Source organism: Neophocaena asiaeorientalis, unplaced genomic scaffold (genome assembly GCF_003031525.2).
Source record: "Neophocaena asiaeorientalis asiaeorientalis breed wild unplaced genomic scaffold, Neophocaena_asiaeorientalis_V1.1 scaffold1, whole genome shotgun sequence".
NCBI classification, from domain to species: domain Eukaryota; kingdom Metazoa; phylum Chordata; class Mammalia; order Artiodactyla; family Phocoenidae; genus Neophocaena; species Neophocaena asiaeorientalis.
Window position 1 is genome coordinate 2,362,901 of NW_020171981.1, and position 17,212 is coordinate 2,380,112.

At 39.8% G+C, this 17,212-nt stretch overlaps 1 protein-coding gene across 13 annotated transcripts in view; it reads right to left on the minus strand.

The window, feature by feature from the left end:
* Positions 1-14,203, minus strand: part of CDK12 (cyclin dependent kinase 12) — a 78,160-nt gene extending 63,957 nt beyond the window's left edge. For 12 of the 13 annotated variants that reach the window (XM_024746136.1, XM_024746148.1, XM_024746105.1 and 9 more), the window contains exons 1-4: positions 13,105-14,203; positions 8,118-8,999; positions 1,991-2,167; positions 915-1,054 (exon numbers count right to left, since the gene is read on the minus strand). In XM_024746136.1, the coding sequence (XP_024601904.1) occupies positions 915-1,054; positions 1,991-2,167; positions 8,118-8,999; positions 13,105-14,153 (2,248 nt within the window). In that variant the 5' untranslated portion in view covers positions 14,154-14,203. The remainder of the gene's footprint in view (positions 1-914; positions 1,055-1,990; positions 2,168-8,117; positions 9,000-13,104) is intronic. The other variant, XM_024746073.1, reaches the window with a different exon arrangement.
* Positions 14,204-17,212: the final 3,009 nt, after the last annotated feature.

Below are 17,212 nucleotides of genomic sequence, written 5' to 3' on the forward strand. Positions count from 1 at the left end.
ATCAACCAATATACGCTCTTGCTCTGAAACAGACTTAATGCCTACTTTTTTTTTTTTTGCGGTACGTGGGCCTCTCATTGTTGTGGCCTCTCCCGTTGCAGAGCACAGGCTCCAGACGCATAGGCTCAGCGGCCACGGCTCACGGGCCTAGCCACGCCGCGGCACGTGGGATCTTCCCAGACCAGGGCACAAACCCATGTCCCCTGTATCGGCAGGTGGGCTCTCAACCACTGCGCCACCAGGGAAGCCCCTTAATGCCTACTTTAATGCTACATGGCAGATACTTTTATACTGTTAAAAAAAAAAAAAATCCCCATTTTCCCTTTCTTATCTTTGTCTTTTTAAACATTAAAAAAAGTTTTTTTTTTTTCTTTGCAGTACACGGGCCTCTCACTGTTGTGGCCTCTCCCATTGCGGAGCACAGGCCCAGTGGCCATGGCTCACGGGCCTAGCTGCTCCGCGGCATGTGGGATCTTCCTGGACCGGGGCACGAACCCGTGTCCCCTGCATCAACAGGCGGACTCTCAACCACTGCGCCACCAGGGAAGCCCTTAAAATTTTAATTCAATATTCTGTTAAGCCTAAAAATTTTGTATTATTAAAATATATCAATAATCCAGCTACTTCATTTTATCTTCAAGGACTAGCCCCTTACCAAAGAGCAACTGACAAATTTTATTTTTACCTTCTCTTAAATTCCCAGCAAGCTTATTATAAAACATTTACAATGGACAGAAGGAGGAAGGTTTTTAGACAGTAATAATTATACTCTTCTTTTGGAAAATTTTAGTCTATTTCATAACCTTTGGAGACCAAATAAGAACTCAAAGTTTACTTTTGCTAAATCCACCTAAGACATCAGTACTGCTAAATTTTTAACCTTCTGACATCTAAAATTTTGTGGCAATATTTACCTGTGTCTTTGTCCTTGGCTTTATATACTTGGCCGTAGGTTCCCTCTCCAATAATCCCAATAATGTCAAACTTGTCCACACAGCGTTTCCCCCAGTCACTTTCTGTTTGTCTTCTTTCTCCATAACGAGGACAACAAATTCTAAAAAAGGGAAAACAAAAATAAAAACAAACAAAAAAGTTATTTTAAAAAATTATGTGCATTCCTTTTTTTCTTTTTCTTTTTTATTTATTTATTTGGCTGCATCACATGGCTTGAGGGATCCCGATCAGGGATCAAAACCGTGCCCCCTGCAGTAGGAGCATGGAGTCCTAACCACGCCAAGGAATTACCTAAGCGTATTCAAAGAACAAAACAGAATTCTTTTATGATGATTTCTCTGGCTCCTGAGTCTTTTATCAGTTTCTTTATTAAAAAAGCAGGAATCAAATGATATGAAATAAATAGTTTAAACAGTCTCTCACAGTGGCTAATCTCTCACAGATTTTTTTTTTTTTGCTTCAGGAAGACATAAGATCAAATAACAATAGATTTGCTACTTTATTGAGTACTGGCTTCCTCAGCCATAGAATGGGAAAATAATCCCTACATCATAGGGTTACTATGAAAGTAAAATATAAAACTGGCAATAATATGTGCTCAATAAATGGCAACTATTTTTACTACCAAGAGAAGAATGCTAACAATCTGAAGATCAAACTCAGATTCTACTACATTTATGGCATGGCAATTTATGTAGTTCGGGAAAAAAAATCCCCCATCTATTAATTCTTCATTAATGTGTACATGGTTGACACCCTCTGAATTAAAGGATTTTTTTCTTCTTTAATACGCTAAGTATTATGAATTCAAAAGATACACTGGGATCAATGTTCATGGTATACTTGGATTTGGGAAATTATTGTTTTTCTAAAAAACACAACATGGTATCTATGAGTGTAGATGAAAGGATTTTATCCATTAAAATAAAATAAGATCTACATTAGGCCCAATCCTCTATAAGCCTACTGGTGTAGGTTGTGGTCCAAAGGTAAGGAAGAAAGCTGTAATTAAGGAAGGGTCCCTCCAAAAACTCACTTTGGTCTCTTTTTGTATGGTTGCTGAGGTGGTGTGATTGCCTTTGGTTCTGGAGAGTCTGGGGGAGATGGATCCCCACCAGGGAGCTCTGGAGGGAGAGGGAGGTCTGTGAGTAGGTGACGTGGCCTTTGTTCCTTCTCCTTCTTTACAGGTTTTGATGGTAGAGTTTCTTTCGGACTAAACAACAGAGAGGAAAAAATGAAAAAGATCACAATTACTTAAAGGATGTGCAAATAAAACTTTTCAAAGATTATAATGTCTGGCTGTTAAAAGATTACAAAGATTTTACTTTTAAGGGAAAAAAACCCCAGTAATATAACAATGAAATGGAGTTTATCACAGTTAAAGAGACTTGGATTTTGCAAAAAGAAATCTATAGTATATTAAAAAAACTAATAAAAAATTTGGCATATTATTTGTAGCAACTTTAATAAACTTCTTTAATGTCCTTCCTAAGATTCTATGTGGATTTTTATTGAGATGAAATAAAATGCAGGAAGTTATAATCTTAAATTTGCAAAGCACCACTGCAACTCATGAAGTCACCAAACCTGCTCCATATTTTAACCAGCAAAGATTTAAATGACTGAAAGCCCAGCAATGTAATACTGGGTTGGCCAAAAAGTTTGTTCGAGTTTTTCCATGTTACAGAAAAACCTGAATGAACTTTTTGGCCAAGCCAATACTATTATGTTACTGAAGATGTGGCGAGAAACTTGGAAAAAGCAAATAGTATTTTACAGTGTTTTGTAAGAAATACAGCTAAGCTGGAAATCAAAATAAGTGAAAAATATACTTATTTATTCTACTGGCTGGGAAGCAAAAGGCAACCATATCCGACCATCCAAAATGGATAAATAACCTTCAAACTAAAAATCTAAGGAGAAAGAGTCCAAGAGACTATTTCAGAATCATTAAAACACTGATAGCAGAAGGTCTCTCATGATAATCAACAAATTTTAATAGTCAGTGGGGAAAACAGAAGGGATGGCTTTCCTGGAATAGACTAGAAAATTCAGTTTTCAGATCCAATTTTTAACCACCTCTATTTATGAGTAAAGGAAGGATTTTGTGCCATGCATGTCCTCAGAAAAGACAGTGCAGCATACTAATTCATGCCTACAAATAAAACCATGCTAGATAGTCTTTTGTATTCCATCACAGTTATCAGCAGATTAAAAAGAATCTGAGAATCCTAACCACAGTACAAACCTCCTCTACGTTTTCAACAAGTGGTTATTTAAAAAAAAATTCTTTCATGAATACTTCCACAGAACCATAAAGAACAGATCTACCCCTTGCAATGTATGTTTTTGTTTTTGTTTTTGTTTTTGGCTGCGTTGTCTTTGTTGCTGGGCGCGGGCTTTTCTCTAGTTGCGGAGAGCGGGGTCTACTGTTCGTTGCGGTTCACGGGCTTTTCATTGGGTGGCTACTCTCATTGCAGAGTACGGGCTCTAGGCGCGTGGGCTTCAGTAGTTGTGGCACTCGGGCTCAGTAGTTGTGGCTCATGGGCTCTAGAGCACAGGCTCAGCAGTTGTGGCGCACGGGCTTAGTTGCTCTGCGGCATGTGGGATCTTCCTGGGACAGGGCTCGAACCCGTGTCCCCTGCATTGGCAGGTGGATTCTTAACCACTGCGCCAGCAAGGAAGCCCCGCAATGTATCTTTTTAAAGCATACTGCTGCCCTCTGTGTGTGAAACACAATCTCAAAAGCTACTACTTCCTACCAATTTTCATCATTTTAATCTCTTATAAATCAGACAGAACAATAGAATCTAGTTTGTACCATATCAACCAGAACTGGGGTAGTCAATGGAGAGCAAAACAATCACCTGAAACTTTGTTAAATTACTGATAGAGATGAACACACAACATTATTATAATTTGCACTAAGATTTTTCTACCCTGGGAACAAAGCCTGTTACCAGAAAACTCTTGAGTCAGGATGCCATATAGATTTTTTAAATTTCCCCAATTTTTAAGACATTTGGGAAAGAAAATTCCTAATTTTTCAACTAATGTCAAAATATTTTTTATAAATTTCAATTCCTCATGACTCAGAAATAGATTCCATCTTGGTTCTGTGTCACTAGAATCAAATTATCTGAATTCTTTCACCATCATTTACATTCAGTCTATATTTTATACTTACACTTGTTTTATCCAAAATTTACTTTATGGGTTCAAATATTGTTTGCTACTGTGAAAATGTACATTGCTTCTGAAAAATTATATTTTTAGTATGTTTATGTCAAGAAAGAATGAGTGTTTGATGGGATACGTACTACCAGTTCAGGGCACAAGTTAATAGAGGTCAAATTCTGTTTCAATAAATTCCAAATGTACCAAAAACCTTGGAATAATGATGACCCATAAAATTGCAGTGCTTAACAACATTATGCTCGTTAGCCTTTAGTGTAGGGCACTCACTAAAATAAAGCTCTATATAGTTCTGAGGGCATACAGTAGATGCAGAGAGCCTAACATATTGGAGCAGATACTGAACATCTAAGTCATTACTTGAAGATTCAGTACCAGGAAGTGCTGATCTACCCTACCAATATCAGTATTTCCTGGTTCTCCATTTATACCTGCAGATGGGTTCACATGTAGTGACAAGGTTGCATAATGCTTGTGTATAATTAAAAAAAAAAAAAAAAAAGTTGCCAAGCTCCAAGACGCTGAAATTTTAGAATCCGGATAGTCTCTTGGAATTTACGATGCTGGATTTAATCTGTAGGTACAATGTAACACCTCTAATAAGTCTTTATTGTTAATAAAGAAAAAAATATGAATTTACATATGAACTATGTGAAAAGAAATTAATTTTTTTTTGGGGGGGTGGCCGTACCACGTGGCTTCAGGGCTCTTAGTTCCCCGACCAGGGATAGAACCCGAGCCCCCTGCAGTGGAAGCACAGAGTCCTAACCACTGGACCATCAGGGAATTCCCCAAAATTAATTCTTATTAATTAATTTTCAAAATGTAAAATAAACTACTTTAAATAGATCATTTATCTCCTTCCCCTTAAAGCAGGTTGTTTAAAAAGTGATTTATTTTTACAAACTTCTATTAAAAATTTGAGTGAATACATTAAAAACATTGTATTAGCATTCTAGTAAAAAACAAGCATTCTATTACAAAAATCCTAAAATCTAATCTGAATGTTTACCCAGGTCTATTCTACACGAGCTCAGTACTTTAAAAATACAGCCTTTGAGAATAATGTAGACTCTATTCAAGTCTGATAAAACTCCAAATGAACCAGGCTATCAAAAAAATAAAGAAAACAATATTAAAAAAACCCTATGTGGTTAACTGAAAATTTTTTAAAAAGCAGCAGATCCCCATGAATAGCTATGTTCATGAAGAATGTACCATAACACGGTGGATGTTTGGCAGCCTTTGCTTCTTGAAACCAAGAATTGTAGACCATGAATCATAAAGGTTTTTGCAGTACCATTAATTAAATTCACTCCTGCATTTGATACCTGGGTTAATACACTCCTGCCCAATATATATGTTTGAAAGAAAAATTTCAATCTTTTCCCAAAAAGACAAATCCTCTAATACAAGCTTTATGTCATGCAGGTGGCAAATAATTTAACTACATGCCCGATGTCATTTCACACAAGCCCTGACTCTGGCTCCTTCAGCAGTTTTACTTATTCAAATAATCAATATTTAATGACTGCATTCTGTGTTCTATGTTTAAAGCACTGTAGGCAATAAAAAGATGTGTAAGTCACATTCTCAACATTTAAGCTCCTGAAGCCTCACATGAGAGAAAGTAGGAGGAATATGAGTCCCATGTGCAACTTTCAGATTACTTCCTAAAAAGTTTTCTTACATAAAATTATTTTTCGGGACATCCCTGGTGGTCCAGTGGTTAGGACTCCACGCTTCGAATGCAAGGTGGGCAGGTTCAATCCCTGCTCAGGGAACTAGGGTCTTGCATGCTGCGCAGTGTGGCCAAAAAAATTTTTTTAAATAAATAAATATTTTTCATGTGAAAGATAGGTGCAGCTGGTACATGGATAGGGTGGCACCAAATAAGTAAATAAAAACAAGAACAGAAAAACTATCTTGAATTTATAGTGAAAAAATAAAACTGATAGTGGAAGAAATCTTCACTTCCATTTTTCTACCTTTAGTAAGGACTATAAAATAAAATAGTTACATTTTTGGAATCAGAATATATAACAAAAATAAGTTTTCTCACTTCATTCTCTCTCTTACACATTTTTAAAGATAGCGACACATACTCAAATAAGCACTGAATAGTCTTACTTTACCCCTCATCTGCAACCTGAAAGATAAAAATTCCTATGTGCTTTCTATCAAAATTGTTCCACCTCTGGAAACCTGCACTCCATGCTGACACATGGTAGGTAGGTTCAACAGCTATTTGGTTAGCCAAGTAAATATTTCAAAAGGAGGATCCTTAGCCACACTGATATTGTCCTAGCCACTATGTAAACTAAGATTTAAACAAGGTTCCTGCGGATAGACAGTGGCCTAGGTTCCCTTTGGATGATACTCAATTGACTATTTTCCAACAAAAACTGTAAAAATATATCGCTTGTATCTATGAGAAGTATATTGTGTACCTCAAACAAATTTTTCTACATAAATTTCAGGTTCTGTTCTCCTTTGCAGTTCTCAGGATGTGGCAGAATTCATAAATACCTATTAATATTAGAAAGAGCATGTGAAATTTTTCTTTAAAATCAGATTTACAGCTATGTATAGTAATGGAGCCATTCTTTTAAATAATCTCTTTCCCTCTCATTTATTGCACTTGCACCTTCTAAAAAAAGTGCAGAGTGTAATCTGAAAAAATATAGATCTAGAGGGCTGAAATGTATCACTGTTCAAACTACTGATGTCACCTGGAAAGTAAGGGAAGCTTGGGAATTGGTCTGGGATGCAAGACCGATAATACTTATTTTTGTGCTTACAGTGGAAGTTTGTTGCAATAAGTGAAACTCACATCCTCCAGAACAAGAGGGCAGAATCTCCATAGGAAAAAGAATAATAGAAAGATTGCCATGGCATATGTCACTGCTAAATCATGTTTGTTTGGTGGTACTTGCCTGGCTAGGCCTGTCAAGAAATTAAACAAATATATTTCCTAAAGCCTTCCATGAAATCAGATTCATGCTTCAAATTATTTCAGTTTTCAACACTCAGAGGACTCATTAAAATTAGAGCTCTTCCCATCACCCCACTGTGAATTTATATTCTAATTAGCAAAGATTCTACATATTGTTCTTTTCTTCTTACAGGATAATTAATTTTTTTAAAGCATCAGGAGGAAAAAAAAAGTAGCTATAAAAGACATTTTTGGGACCACTGAGGATATTATTATTATTGATATGCTACTGATATTTAATAAATGAATGACAAGTTTTTTAGGGTGATAAAGGTATTGTGATTATATAGGAAAATGTTCTTGTTAGGAGAGACATGCTAAAGTATTCAGAAGTGTCATGATATCTACAGTTAAAACAAATATGGCAGAAAATTAACAACTGGTGAATCAAGGTGAGGAGTATACAGGTGTTAATTATATTCTTTTAACTTTTCTGCAGCTATTTAATATTAAAATTTTCAACATAAAAATTTAAGGAGAGGGCTTCCCTGGTGGTGCAGTGGTTGGGAGTCCGCCTGCTGATGCGGGGGACATGGGTTCGTGCCCCGGTCCGGGAGGATCCCACGTGCCGCGGAGCGGCTGGGCCTGTGAGCCATGGCTGCTGGGCCTGTGCGTCTGGAGCCTGTGCTCCGCAACGGGAGAGGCCACAACGGTGAGAAGCCCGCGTACCGCAAAAAAAAAAAAAAATTTAAGGAGAAAAACACACGATTTTTAAAAATTTGAATCAAAATTATCAATAAATACACTTATGAGAAAAAGGGTTACGTAGACCTCAAACTGTAATTCTCTTTTCCTAACAAATGTCATATATAAGGGCTTTTCCACTGAAAACCGAACATCAAAGGCATTTCCTATTCAGGAAAGCATTCTAAACAGCCATTCATTAGATCAATTTTGACAAAGCTTGAGAACAAAAAATACATTACACTTAGAACAAGACGGCTAAAATTTCCCAGTTAACCACAGGACTTACCTATCCATGTCATCATCTCCCAGTAATAAGGGTGGGAGGGGCAGAGGAGGCAACGTTGAAGTTTTTAGGTGTGGAATAGCAGCTGTTACAGACACTTGAGTCTTCACAGAAACCTGTACAGGGGGCTGAGAATTTGCCTGAGAGGACAGAGTTGATGTCCTTGGGTGAATAGAAGGGGGCAAAGTTGAAGTACTAGAAGAAAGAACCTGACTAAATGCTGGTTGGGGAGGAGGCAGAGGTGGTTGCTGTGGAAGAGCTGGTAGTGGAGGCAAAGGTGGCAAGGGGGGTGTCTGAGGTGGAGGGGTAGTAGTTGGTAAAGGAGGTGGAGAAGTAACTGTGGGAAGAGGTGGAAGGGTCTCCTTTTCAGATGTCTCTGTCTCTTTTGGAGTAGCAATCTCCTCTTTCAGTGCTACAGGTTTAGAGTCTCTTGTTCCCTGTCCTTTTGAATCTTTAAGAACAGGATGCTTCTCAGAGTTTTCATCCAACTTTATTTTCCCTGTATCTAAAGAATTTTTGACCTCTGTATTTAGATGTGTTACATTCACCAGTTCGGTATCTGGGGCAGATTTTTCCAATTTTACACCTCTGGGTAACTTTTTAGACTCCAAGCCTGAATCCTTAGCCTCTACTGAACTGTTCTCTTTTCTAGGCAAAAATATAGGCGAACCCTTGGATTCCTTTCCATCCATTTTTGCTGCAGCAGCTGCTGCTCTTTCCTTCTTTTTCCTACTGAGTTCAGCTCCCAAGCTGGAGTTCAGTGGAAGCCTGACAGGTGAGATACTGGAATGTCGACTGCGTGACCCGGATCTCTTCTTTTTACTATGAGAAGATGAGTGTCTTGAATATGCGGGACTTCTACTTCTAGACTTCATGGATTTTCTACTGGAAAAAGAAAAAAGCAGTTTAAAATGGATAGACTACAGCAATGTGGAATAGATCAGTTAAACCAACTATGAAGAACTGTAACTTAAAAAACCCACTGAGTATTTAGCAATCTTAAAAATAGATTAGGTACCATCAAATAATAATAATAACGTATCAATATTGGTTCATTAATTGTAACAAATGTAAGATGTTAACAATAGGGGAAACTGAGTTTGAGGACATAAAATAATTCTTTGTACTATCTTTACAATTTTTCTGTAAATTTAAAACTGTTCTTTACTTTAAAAAATATATTAGAAGGAAATAAATCCTGCATGGCAACATATTTCAATCATATCATCTAAAAATTATCCACTACTTATTCAACTGAAGGAAGATGGATGGATACTTTTTTCCCATGCTAGAAAATACCCATATTCACAATGATTACTTTTAGCATTTTGGTTTAAATATCTGATAAACTGAAAACATGATTTTAAAAAGTCATACTTAATGCTAAACGTGGGTTATATCAATTAGGAAGTTAAAAGTAACTAGCACACTTCACCAAAACCTAAATTTTTTAAACTAGACAGCTATTTTATTGAGAAATCCCAGGAAAAGATTCTGTTCCTTGTATCCTCACTTTATAATTAAGTTGCACCTATACTAAACAAACCCCCAATTACAAGAGTTAGGATTTACAAAAACTAGATAAACCAGAGAAACTGTCTTACCAAAATAATTTATTAGAAGTTATTAAAACTATGATGGCTTCTAGTACTTTCAAATATAAAATGATTTCCAATAAACTTTTTAGGAATTCATAAAGCAAGGTATTATTGCATGTTCAACTTATCTTCTCCATTATTAAGGAAGGACTGGAAAGTAAAATCTGGGAATCTATAAGGCAGATTATTCTAAATTAAAACCCAAACCCTCATTAATTCTTTTTTGCTTTTTCATAAAGCCTAATGTGCTCAGGCCTCAGTGTGAGGAGGAAAAAAATTAGCACAAAAAATGTGACTGGACAAAAGATAATTTGCCCAGTAGTGTAAAACAAATTGTTCCCATTCCAGATCTTCAATATCTCCCTTTATCGTTGATCATTGGTAAGGCTGATGTGATTCAAAATGTTTCAAAACAAATAGCATATACATGGTAGGTGAAACAACTCACATGATGTTAGTCATGACTTTCTTATACCTATAATGCTTTTTGGAAACTTTCTTCCAAGTTTATTAAAATGTAAAGTTATCATTGGAATCAAAGTGCTCAAAACAAGAATAACAACAATGTATATATGAACATGAGGATATAAAATACTGAAAGTAGTTAAGTGAATTTACCAAATATCCACTTACCCTTCAGAAAACTAATACTTCTCTTATAAATAAGTGGCTAAAACAAGAGGTTTTCTCTGATTGAATTATAGGCTGGTCTAAAACTAACATTATCTCAGGAAAACACTAAGTAATGTCAGAGACCGTGCTCTACAAACCACTGTTTCTTTCATCTTTCAGCATGACTAAATCTTCCTAAGGAACTCTGCTACAAACCTTAAACTTCTGAACAGAAGCCTACTGTTAATAGGATGTTTGGATGGCCATAAGTTACATAAACGTTACATTTGAGGTCCAGGTCCACTCTTCAAGGAAAAAAGGGGGTACAGGGAACAACAAATAGGTAAATGCAGGCAACAAAAAAAATTGTCTTCAAAAACAAATGTATTTTTTCCCTAAATTAAGTTAGGTCCCACCATTTGAAATGAAATTTCTACTATTAATCACTAATAATTTGGTGGATGCAAAGACCTTGTGTTTCTGCCAAAGCATTTTCAGTCTTTAAAAATGAAATCTTTTGTTTAATCTTGACTGTCTCTCTCAAGGAAAAAAAAAAGAGAATACCATAAAAGGGATCTGTATATTCCTCCACCCTGACTCTAAGAAATTGAATGAGGAAGAATACGTACATAACGCACACACACAAACACATAATGCTCTTTTCAAGCCAACTAAAAATGTGCATGTGACTCCAGGATTATTATGTAGTGTTTATATTTGTGTCCTATAATACTGTGTCTCCAATTCTTTCTTGATTTATTTTTACCATCACTGCACTAGTTCCAACTAAGTGAGTAGAGGAAGAGAGAACTTGAGATTTGAATCCAAAAGGTATCATTGCAAAGTAGCAGTTTTTACTGAAACTTGTTTTAGTGTTTTAGCCTCAATGTAATTCTGTATTCCCAAACCCCGTAACAATCAAAAATTCTCAGAACAGGCTTAATGAAACTACTCCCTCAAGAAAACAAATATTCTGAGAATATTTCTTAGGCATCCTTAAAAAACTAAGCAATTTTACAAATGGTACACTTAAGACATCCATTTCACTGTATATAAATTTACCCCTCATCCCTCCAAAAAAAAAAAAAGTGAACTCTAGCTAATGGTGTACATGCTAAAGTGTTTATAGTGACGTGAACTTCACTATAAACTTCAAGTAAGTATGCAACTTACTTTGAGATGAATCAAAACAAATGAAGGTGGAGAGATGGATAGAGATGATAAAATGTATAGCAAATATTAATTGCAGAATCTAGGTGGTACATACTTGAGTCCTCACTACAATTCTTTCAACTTTTCTGTGCTTGAAAAATTGTAATAAAATGGAGGGGAAAAGCCTAAGGAACTTCAGACTCTGACAGCTAGGAACTCCTGTAGCTTGATGAATTCAAACTAGTTTATGAATAATTATAACTTTAAGTCAGCAAAAATTACTCACACTGACATGCATGGATTTTTTCAAATTTGCATACTTTCTCTACTAGTGTTCAACGACATTTCCCTCATTCATTGATAGAATTTACTGACTGGCTCCAAGTACCAGGCACTGTACCTGGCTATGCACTCATATTTACTAATTAATCCTCACAACTCTAGAAGTAGGTAGTTATTATTCTCATTTCACACACAGAGAAATTAAATTATATGCCAAAGGTCACAAAAGCAAGATTAGGATTCCACTCAGGTATAACTCCAAAGCCCAAGTTCTGCTTTTGAGGCAAATGTTAAGTCTACAAAGAGGGAGGTACATCTCACCACCTAGGAACAAGAACAGTTTTCTGTAGACAATTCACTTCAACAATTAAATTTCAAACTAACATGACTTTCTCACCAAAAATATCACAGTGAAGGTACTATTACCAATTTTTAAGAGAAAGATTTTGAAATTCACCTGTGGTCACAAATAAGTCAATGGTGATGCTGTAAATAAAATCAAATTATCCTTGGAAACAATTTCTGCTAGGTTATACCATAAAAGGGAAAAAGAACTAATTGGCTGAATTTCCACTAGAAACATCACATAAAAGACAGGAGTCTCGGGCTTCCCTGGTGGCGCAGTGGTTGAGAGTCCGCCTGCCGATGCAGGGGACGCGGGTTCGTGCCCCGGTCCGGGAAGATCCCACATGCCGCGGAGCGGCTGGGCCCGTGAGCCATGGCCGCTGAGCCTGCGCGTCCGGAGCCTGTGCTCCGCAGCGGGAGAGGCCACGACAGTGAGAGGCCGGCGTACCGTAAAAAAGACAGGAGTCTCTTGTAAGTTATCAAAAAATTGTCAATTACGAAATAAACTTACAAGTTTGGAGACTCAGTGGACAGCACAAATGGTAGATGACTTAGGCAAATAGCCCCGAGATAATACAAATGAAAATTTTTAATTTCTTACATCTCCAATCAGGTCCAATGAAGCCTAAGGCACTAATACCAAAGTGATTTTTAAAAAGTTAAGACAAAGCAACTGAAATAGCTGGATAAACTCTGGGCACCAGCATCAATCCTATGCAGTCGGTAAGCAGAAGCCTATGATTTTTCTCACATGGGAGCTTACAACTGAAGATCCCACCCCTGGAAGTACCTACCTTTAGCAGCTGTAGGCATGTGAACTCTGCACTTCTCCAATTCTGGGTTAAGAGGAGACCAGACTCACCTACATGACGACTAACCAATAGCAAAGTGTTCCAGTCAATGATGAACACTGGGGGCTTCAACAAAATGTTAACATGTCTAATCACCAGTTCCTCATAAGCCACCGAAAGAAGGAACGGGCTGTTAGACAAATAGCTCACCTGGGGAGCGGACTCCGGCTCAGAGAGCGCTTGCTCAGGAAAGGGCTGCTGGACCGCCTTCGGCCGTAGGGACTGGGTGATCTCCCACTGTAAGAGCCACTCCTTTCATAGCTGGAAGAACGTCGCCGGCTATAGGGACTCACAGACCTCTGTCGTCTACTGTAGGGACTGGGTGACCGTGTGCTGGACTGGTAGGCAGAAGGCTCCTTGTAAGGTGGGCTGATCGACTGCCTTCTTGAGGTACTTCCCGGACTCTTCTTGTAGGAGTCGTAATTGCTAGAGGTGTGAGATCTCGGGGGACTAAGGTCATAATCTTGGCCGTAAGAAGCGCCTGAGGGGCTATCATCTTGCTTGGGGCTGTCCGACCACTTCCGGTGGGGACTCCTGGACCTCCGTTTGGGGCTGTCCACGGTTTTGTAACTTTTGGGTGTTTCCCTTTTCCGATGACTTTTACTCCGGTCTTTGTGCCCGGACTTCAACTCACGTTCTTTCCGGGTCTTCTCCTTATGGAGTTTGGATGACCTGGATTCCTTGTTGCTGCTGCTTTTGGAGACCTGCGTCTTTCCATGGTCATCATTCTCCTCATTTGAACGCTTTGAACTTCCTGATATCCGGTCCTTCATCGATCCCGACTTGCTGGAGGCTTCCAGGTGTTTTTCTTTCTCTGACTGTTTAGTTTTTAGTAAGTCCCGGGAACGTCTGTGCTGGTGGTGACGGTGTTTGTGCAGGCGGTCACTCCGATCAGTCCCGCGACGTTCATCATTCTCCCTCCGGTCCAGTTTGAAGGCCATGTCGTCAGAGAAGGTATCGGAATCAGAGCTAATGTCATCATACTCCACCAAAGGTTTGATAATTGTACCCAAAGGTGCTGCTTCGGGGGTCACCAACCCCATGTCTTTGGAGTGCTTGGACCTATGCCGCTTGTGCTTCGACACCAAGCGGTGACGCTCCCTGCTGTTGGAGCTGCCACCTCCCGATGACGGCTGCAAAGTTCCAGAAGCTCCTCCACTCCCGTCCTTCTTGCCCCCATGTCTCTCTGGATTGGGCATTCCCTTTCCCCTGGCCTCAAAATGGGGAAAAAGTTCCCCAGCACTCCAAAAAGTAACCCCCACCCTCCCCCCCAGCCCCAGCCCCACGCCCACCAAGTGGGGAGGGAAGGGACGGTAGCCCAGGCTCCTCCTCCCTCCCGACTCCTCAGCACCCTCCTACATGAGGTGGGGGGTGAAGGAGCCAGGAAAGAAATGAGAGTTCCTCAGCAGTGGAGTTGCGAGACAACGGGTAGCCGCTCGAGTCTGTTTCCCCTCCTCCCCACGCCGAGCCAATCCTCAGGCCCAGGCGCCGGGGAGGTCGAGGAAGTAGGAAGCCGACGGCCCGGGGCTGTGGGGCCGACTCCGGCTCTGGGGCCCTGTGAGGACTGCGCGGGCCCTTCCCCTTCCCGGTAGCCCGGCTCGGGGCGGCTTCCTGTCGCTGGGGTCCCGCGGCCTAGGTGCCTCACGCCCCCTTTGTCCCTCGCTACTGAAAGAGCCCCTCTTCTAGCTTCCGCCTCACCTCAGTACCTCACACTCACTCGCTCCCTCACAGAAGCTCACAGTCACACACTAGGTTAAACCGAAACAGCACTGGGAGGAAGGGGGAGGGGGTAATCCCAGGAAATATCGCGAGAATCTGCAGTACTCTCGCGGTATTTCGTGCTTCCTTTCACCTCTCCCCACTGCCTGCTCAAACAACGCGAGAGCAAGTCCCGGGCCAGAAACGCATTCTGCCAGATTCTCGCGATAAGATCCCAGCTCCGCGTTTGAGCAAAACTTTATTGAAACGGACTTAGGAGGAATTTTTTAATTCAAGACTTTATTAATAACTCATTGAACAAATACATATTCCCAAGTTCCGGCGCAAACTAATTTTTGCATACTCTGTAACAGCTCCTTTAAATACCAGGATGAAAATATTGTCAACAGAATAAAGGGCAAATGTGGGGCTATTTCAACCCAAGTCCCTAAGTATTAACGATTCTTCCCACTTAGGTAGCATATACTACTACGTGCATTATTACTAATTCTCGTACTGCCCTGCAAAACACAATTTCCTCATCCCTATTTTACAAATAAGGAAACCCGGACTCAGAAGAGTTGAGTAAGTTACTTAGGGTAGCAAAGCTAGCCCAGCAAGGGGCAAAGAAGAGAGAAAAATTCACGTCTGGGGACTTCCCTGGTGGTGCAGTGGTTAAGAATCTGCCTGCCAATGCAGGGTGCGTAGGTCCGGGAATATCCCACATGCCGTGGAGCAATTAAGCCAGTGCACCACAACTACTGAGCCTGCATGCTACGACTACTGAAGCCCGCGCACCTAGAGCCTGTGCTCTGCAACAAGAGAAGCCACAGCAATGAGAAGCCCACACACCACAGCGAAGAGTACCCCCTGCTCGCCACAACTAGAGAGAAGTCCCGGGCACAGCAATGAAGACCCAACACAGCCAAAAAAAAAAAAAAAAAATTCATGTCTGACCTTAAACTACAAGCTCTTTCATTGTGTGGCACTACCACTCTCCAGTCTGTTTAAAATCTTAAGAACCTTGAAAGCTCATCACCTCTTGAGATCATCTTCTGGCTCTTTTGGAATCATTTAGCCATTTATCTTCACACAGAAGATTATAGTTATGAACAAGCAAAGCATAGTATTCATGAACAGGAAAAAGTATGTTACACTGCCCCTCATTTTTTATCTTTCAAAATTCCTTGGCACATGTTAACTCATTCCATTCACAACTTACCTCTTTACAACTTACCCCTGAAATAGGTTGCATTAGTGAGGCGACTAAGGAACAGAGAAGCTAAGTGGCTTGTCCAAGCTTCCCCATTCTTTTCTTCAATAAATATATGTGTGTGAGACTTTAAGGTCCTTCTCCATGTACTAGTGCCCACTGAGACCCCTCAAGAAGGATATAGACAATATATTCATACCTCAAAATATAAGGTAATAAATGTCATAAGAATGATACAGAGCAGCGTGGAGGTTCAAAAGAAGGTTGGGAGTGGTAAGAGCAAGCTTTATAAAAGTATGACATTTGAGGGGCTTCCCTGGTGGCGCAGTGGTTAAGAATCCACCTGCCAATGCAGGGGACACAGGTTCGACCCCTGGTCTGGGAAGATCCCACATGCCGCAGAGCAACTAAGCCTGTGTGCCACAACTACTGAGCCCACGTGCCACAACTACTGAAGCCTGCACGCCTAGAGCCCATGCTCCGCAATGAGAAGCCTGTGCACTGCAATGAAGAGTAGCCCCCACTTGCCGCAACTAGAGAAAGCCCGCGCGCAGCAGCGAAGACCCAACACAGCCAAAAATAAACAAATAAAATTTAAAAAAAAAAGTATGACATTTGAGTTGGACCAGAAAGCGTAGATAAGGATTTGTATATGAAAAGAGCATCCAGTAAATTAGGAGCCAGAAAACATTCTGAATGAAGGCAGAAAAATCTACTCTCCAAATCACTCCCTGAAAATGTTCTTGTTGCTTTGGGTCACATGGATACAAAAGAAGTTTTTTACTTAAATGTTTGAGCCCATAAATCTTCATTAAAAAAAAAATGAAAAAGACAGGGAATTCCTCGCTGTCCAGTGGTTAGGACTCTGTGCTCTCACTGCCAGGGGCCCCGGTTCTATCCCTGATGGGGGAACTAGGGTCCCACACGCTATGCGGCTCAGCCAAAAAAAAAGAAAGAAAAAGACCAAGTTTTTCATGACAACTTTTTAATCATCTACAGAAGTAAAATTAATACTATCAAGAAAAAAGAATAAAAGAGGATAGAATTAAGTACTTGAACTCAGGTGTGGTAACTCCTCATTCATTGCTGCAAGAGGGCCTGGATGTAAAGGTCTCCACCAGTGTCTAACATGATGGCAGATGACATGAGACTTAATGAGCCGATTAGGTGAAGTGACTGGTCCACCTTATTAAACGTTGGCATGAGTTCATCAAAATTACTCTGATTTTTTCTTTTTTTTTTTTTTGTGATACGCGGGCCTCTCACTGTTGTGGCCTGTCCTGTTGCGGAGCACAGGCTCCGGATGCGCAGGCTCAGCGGAAGAGTTATAGTTTTGTCCAGATACAT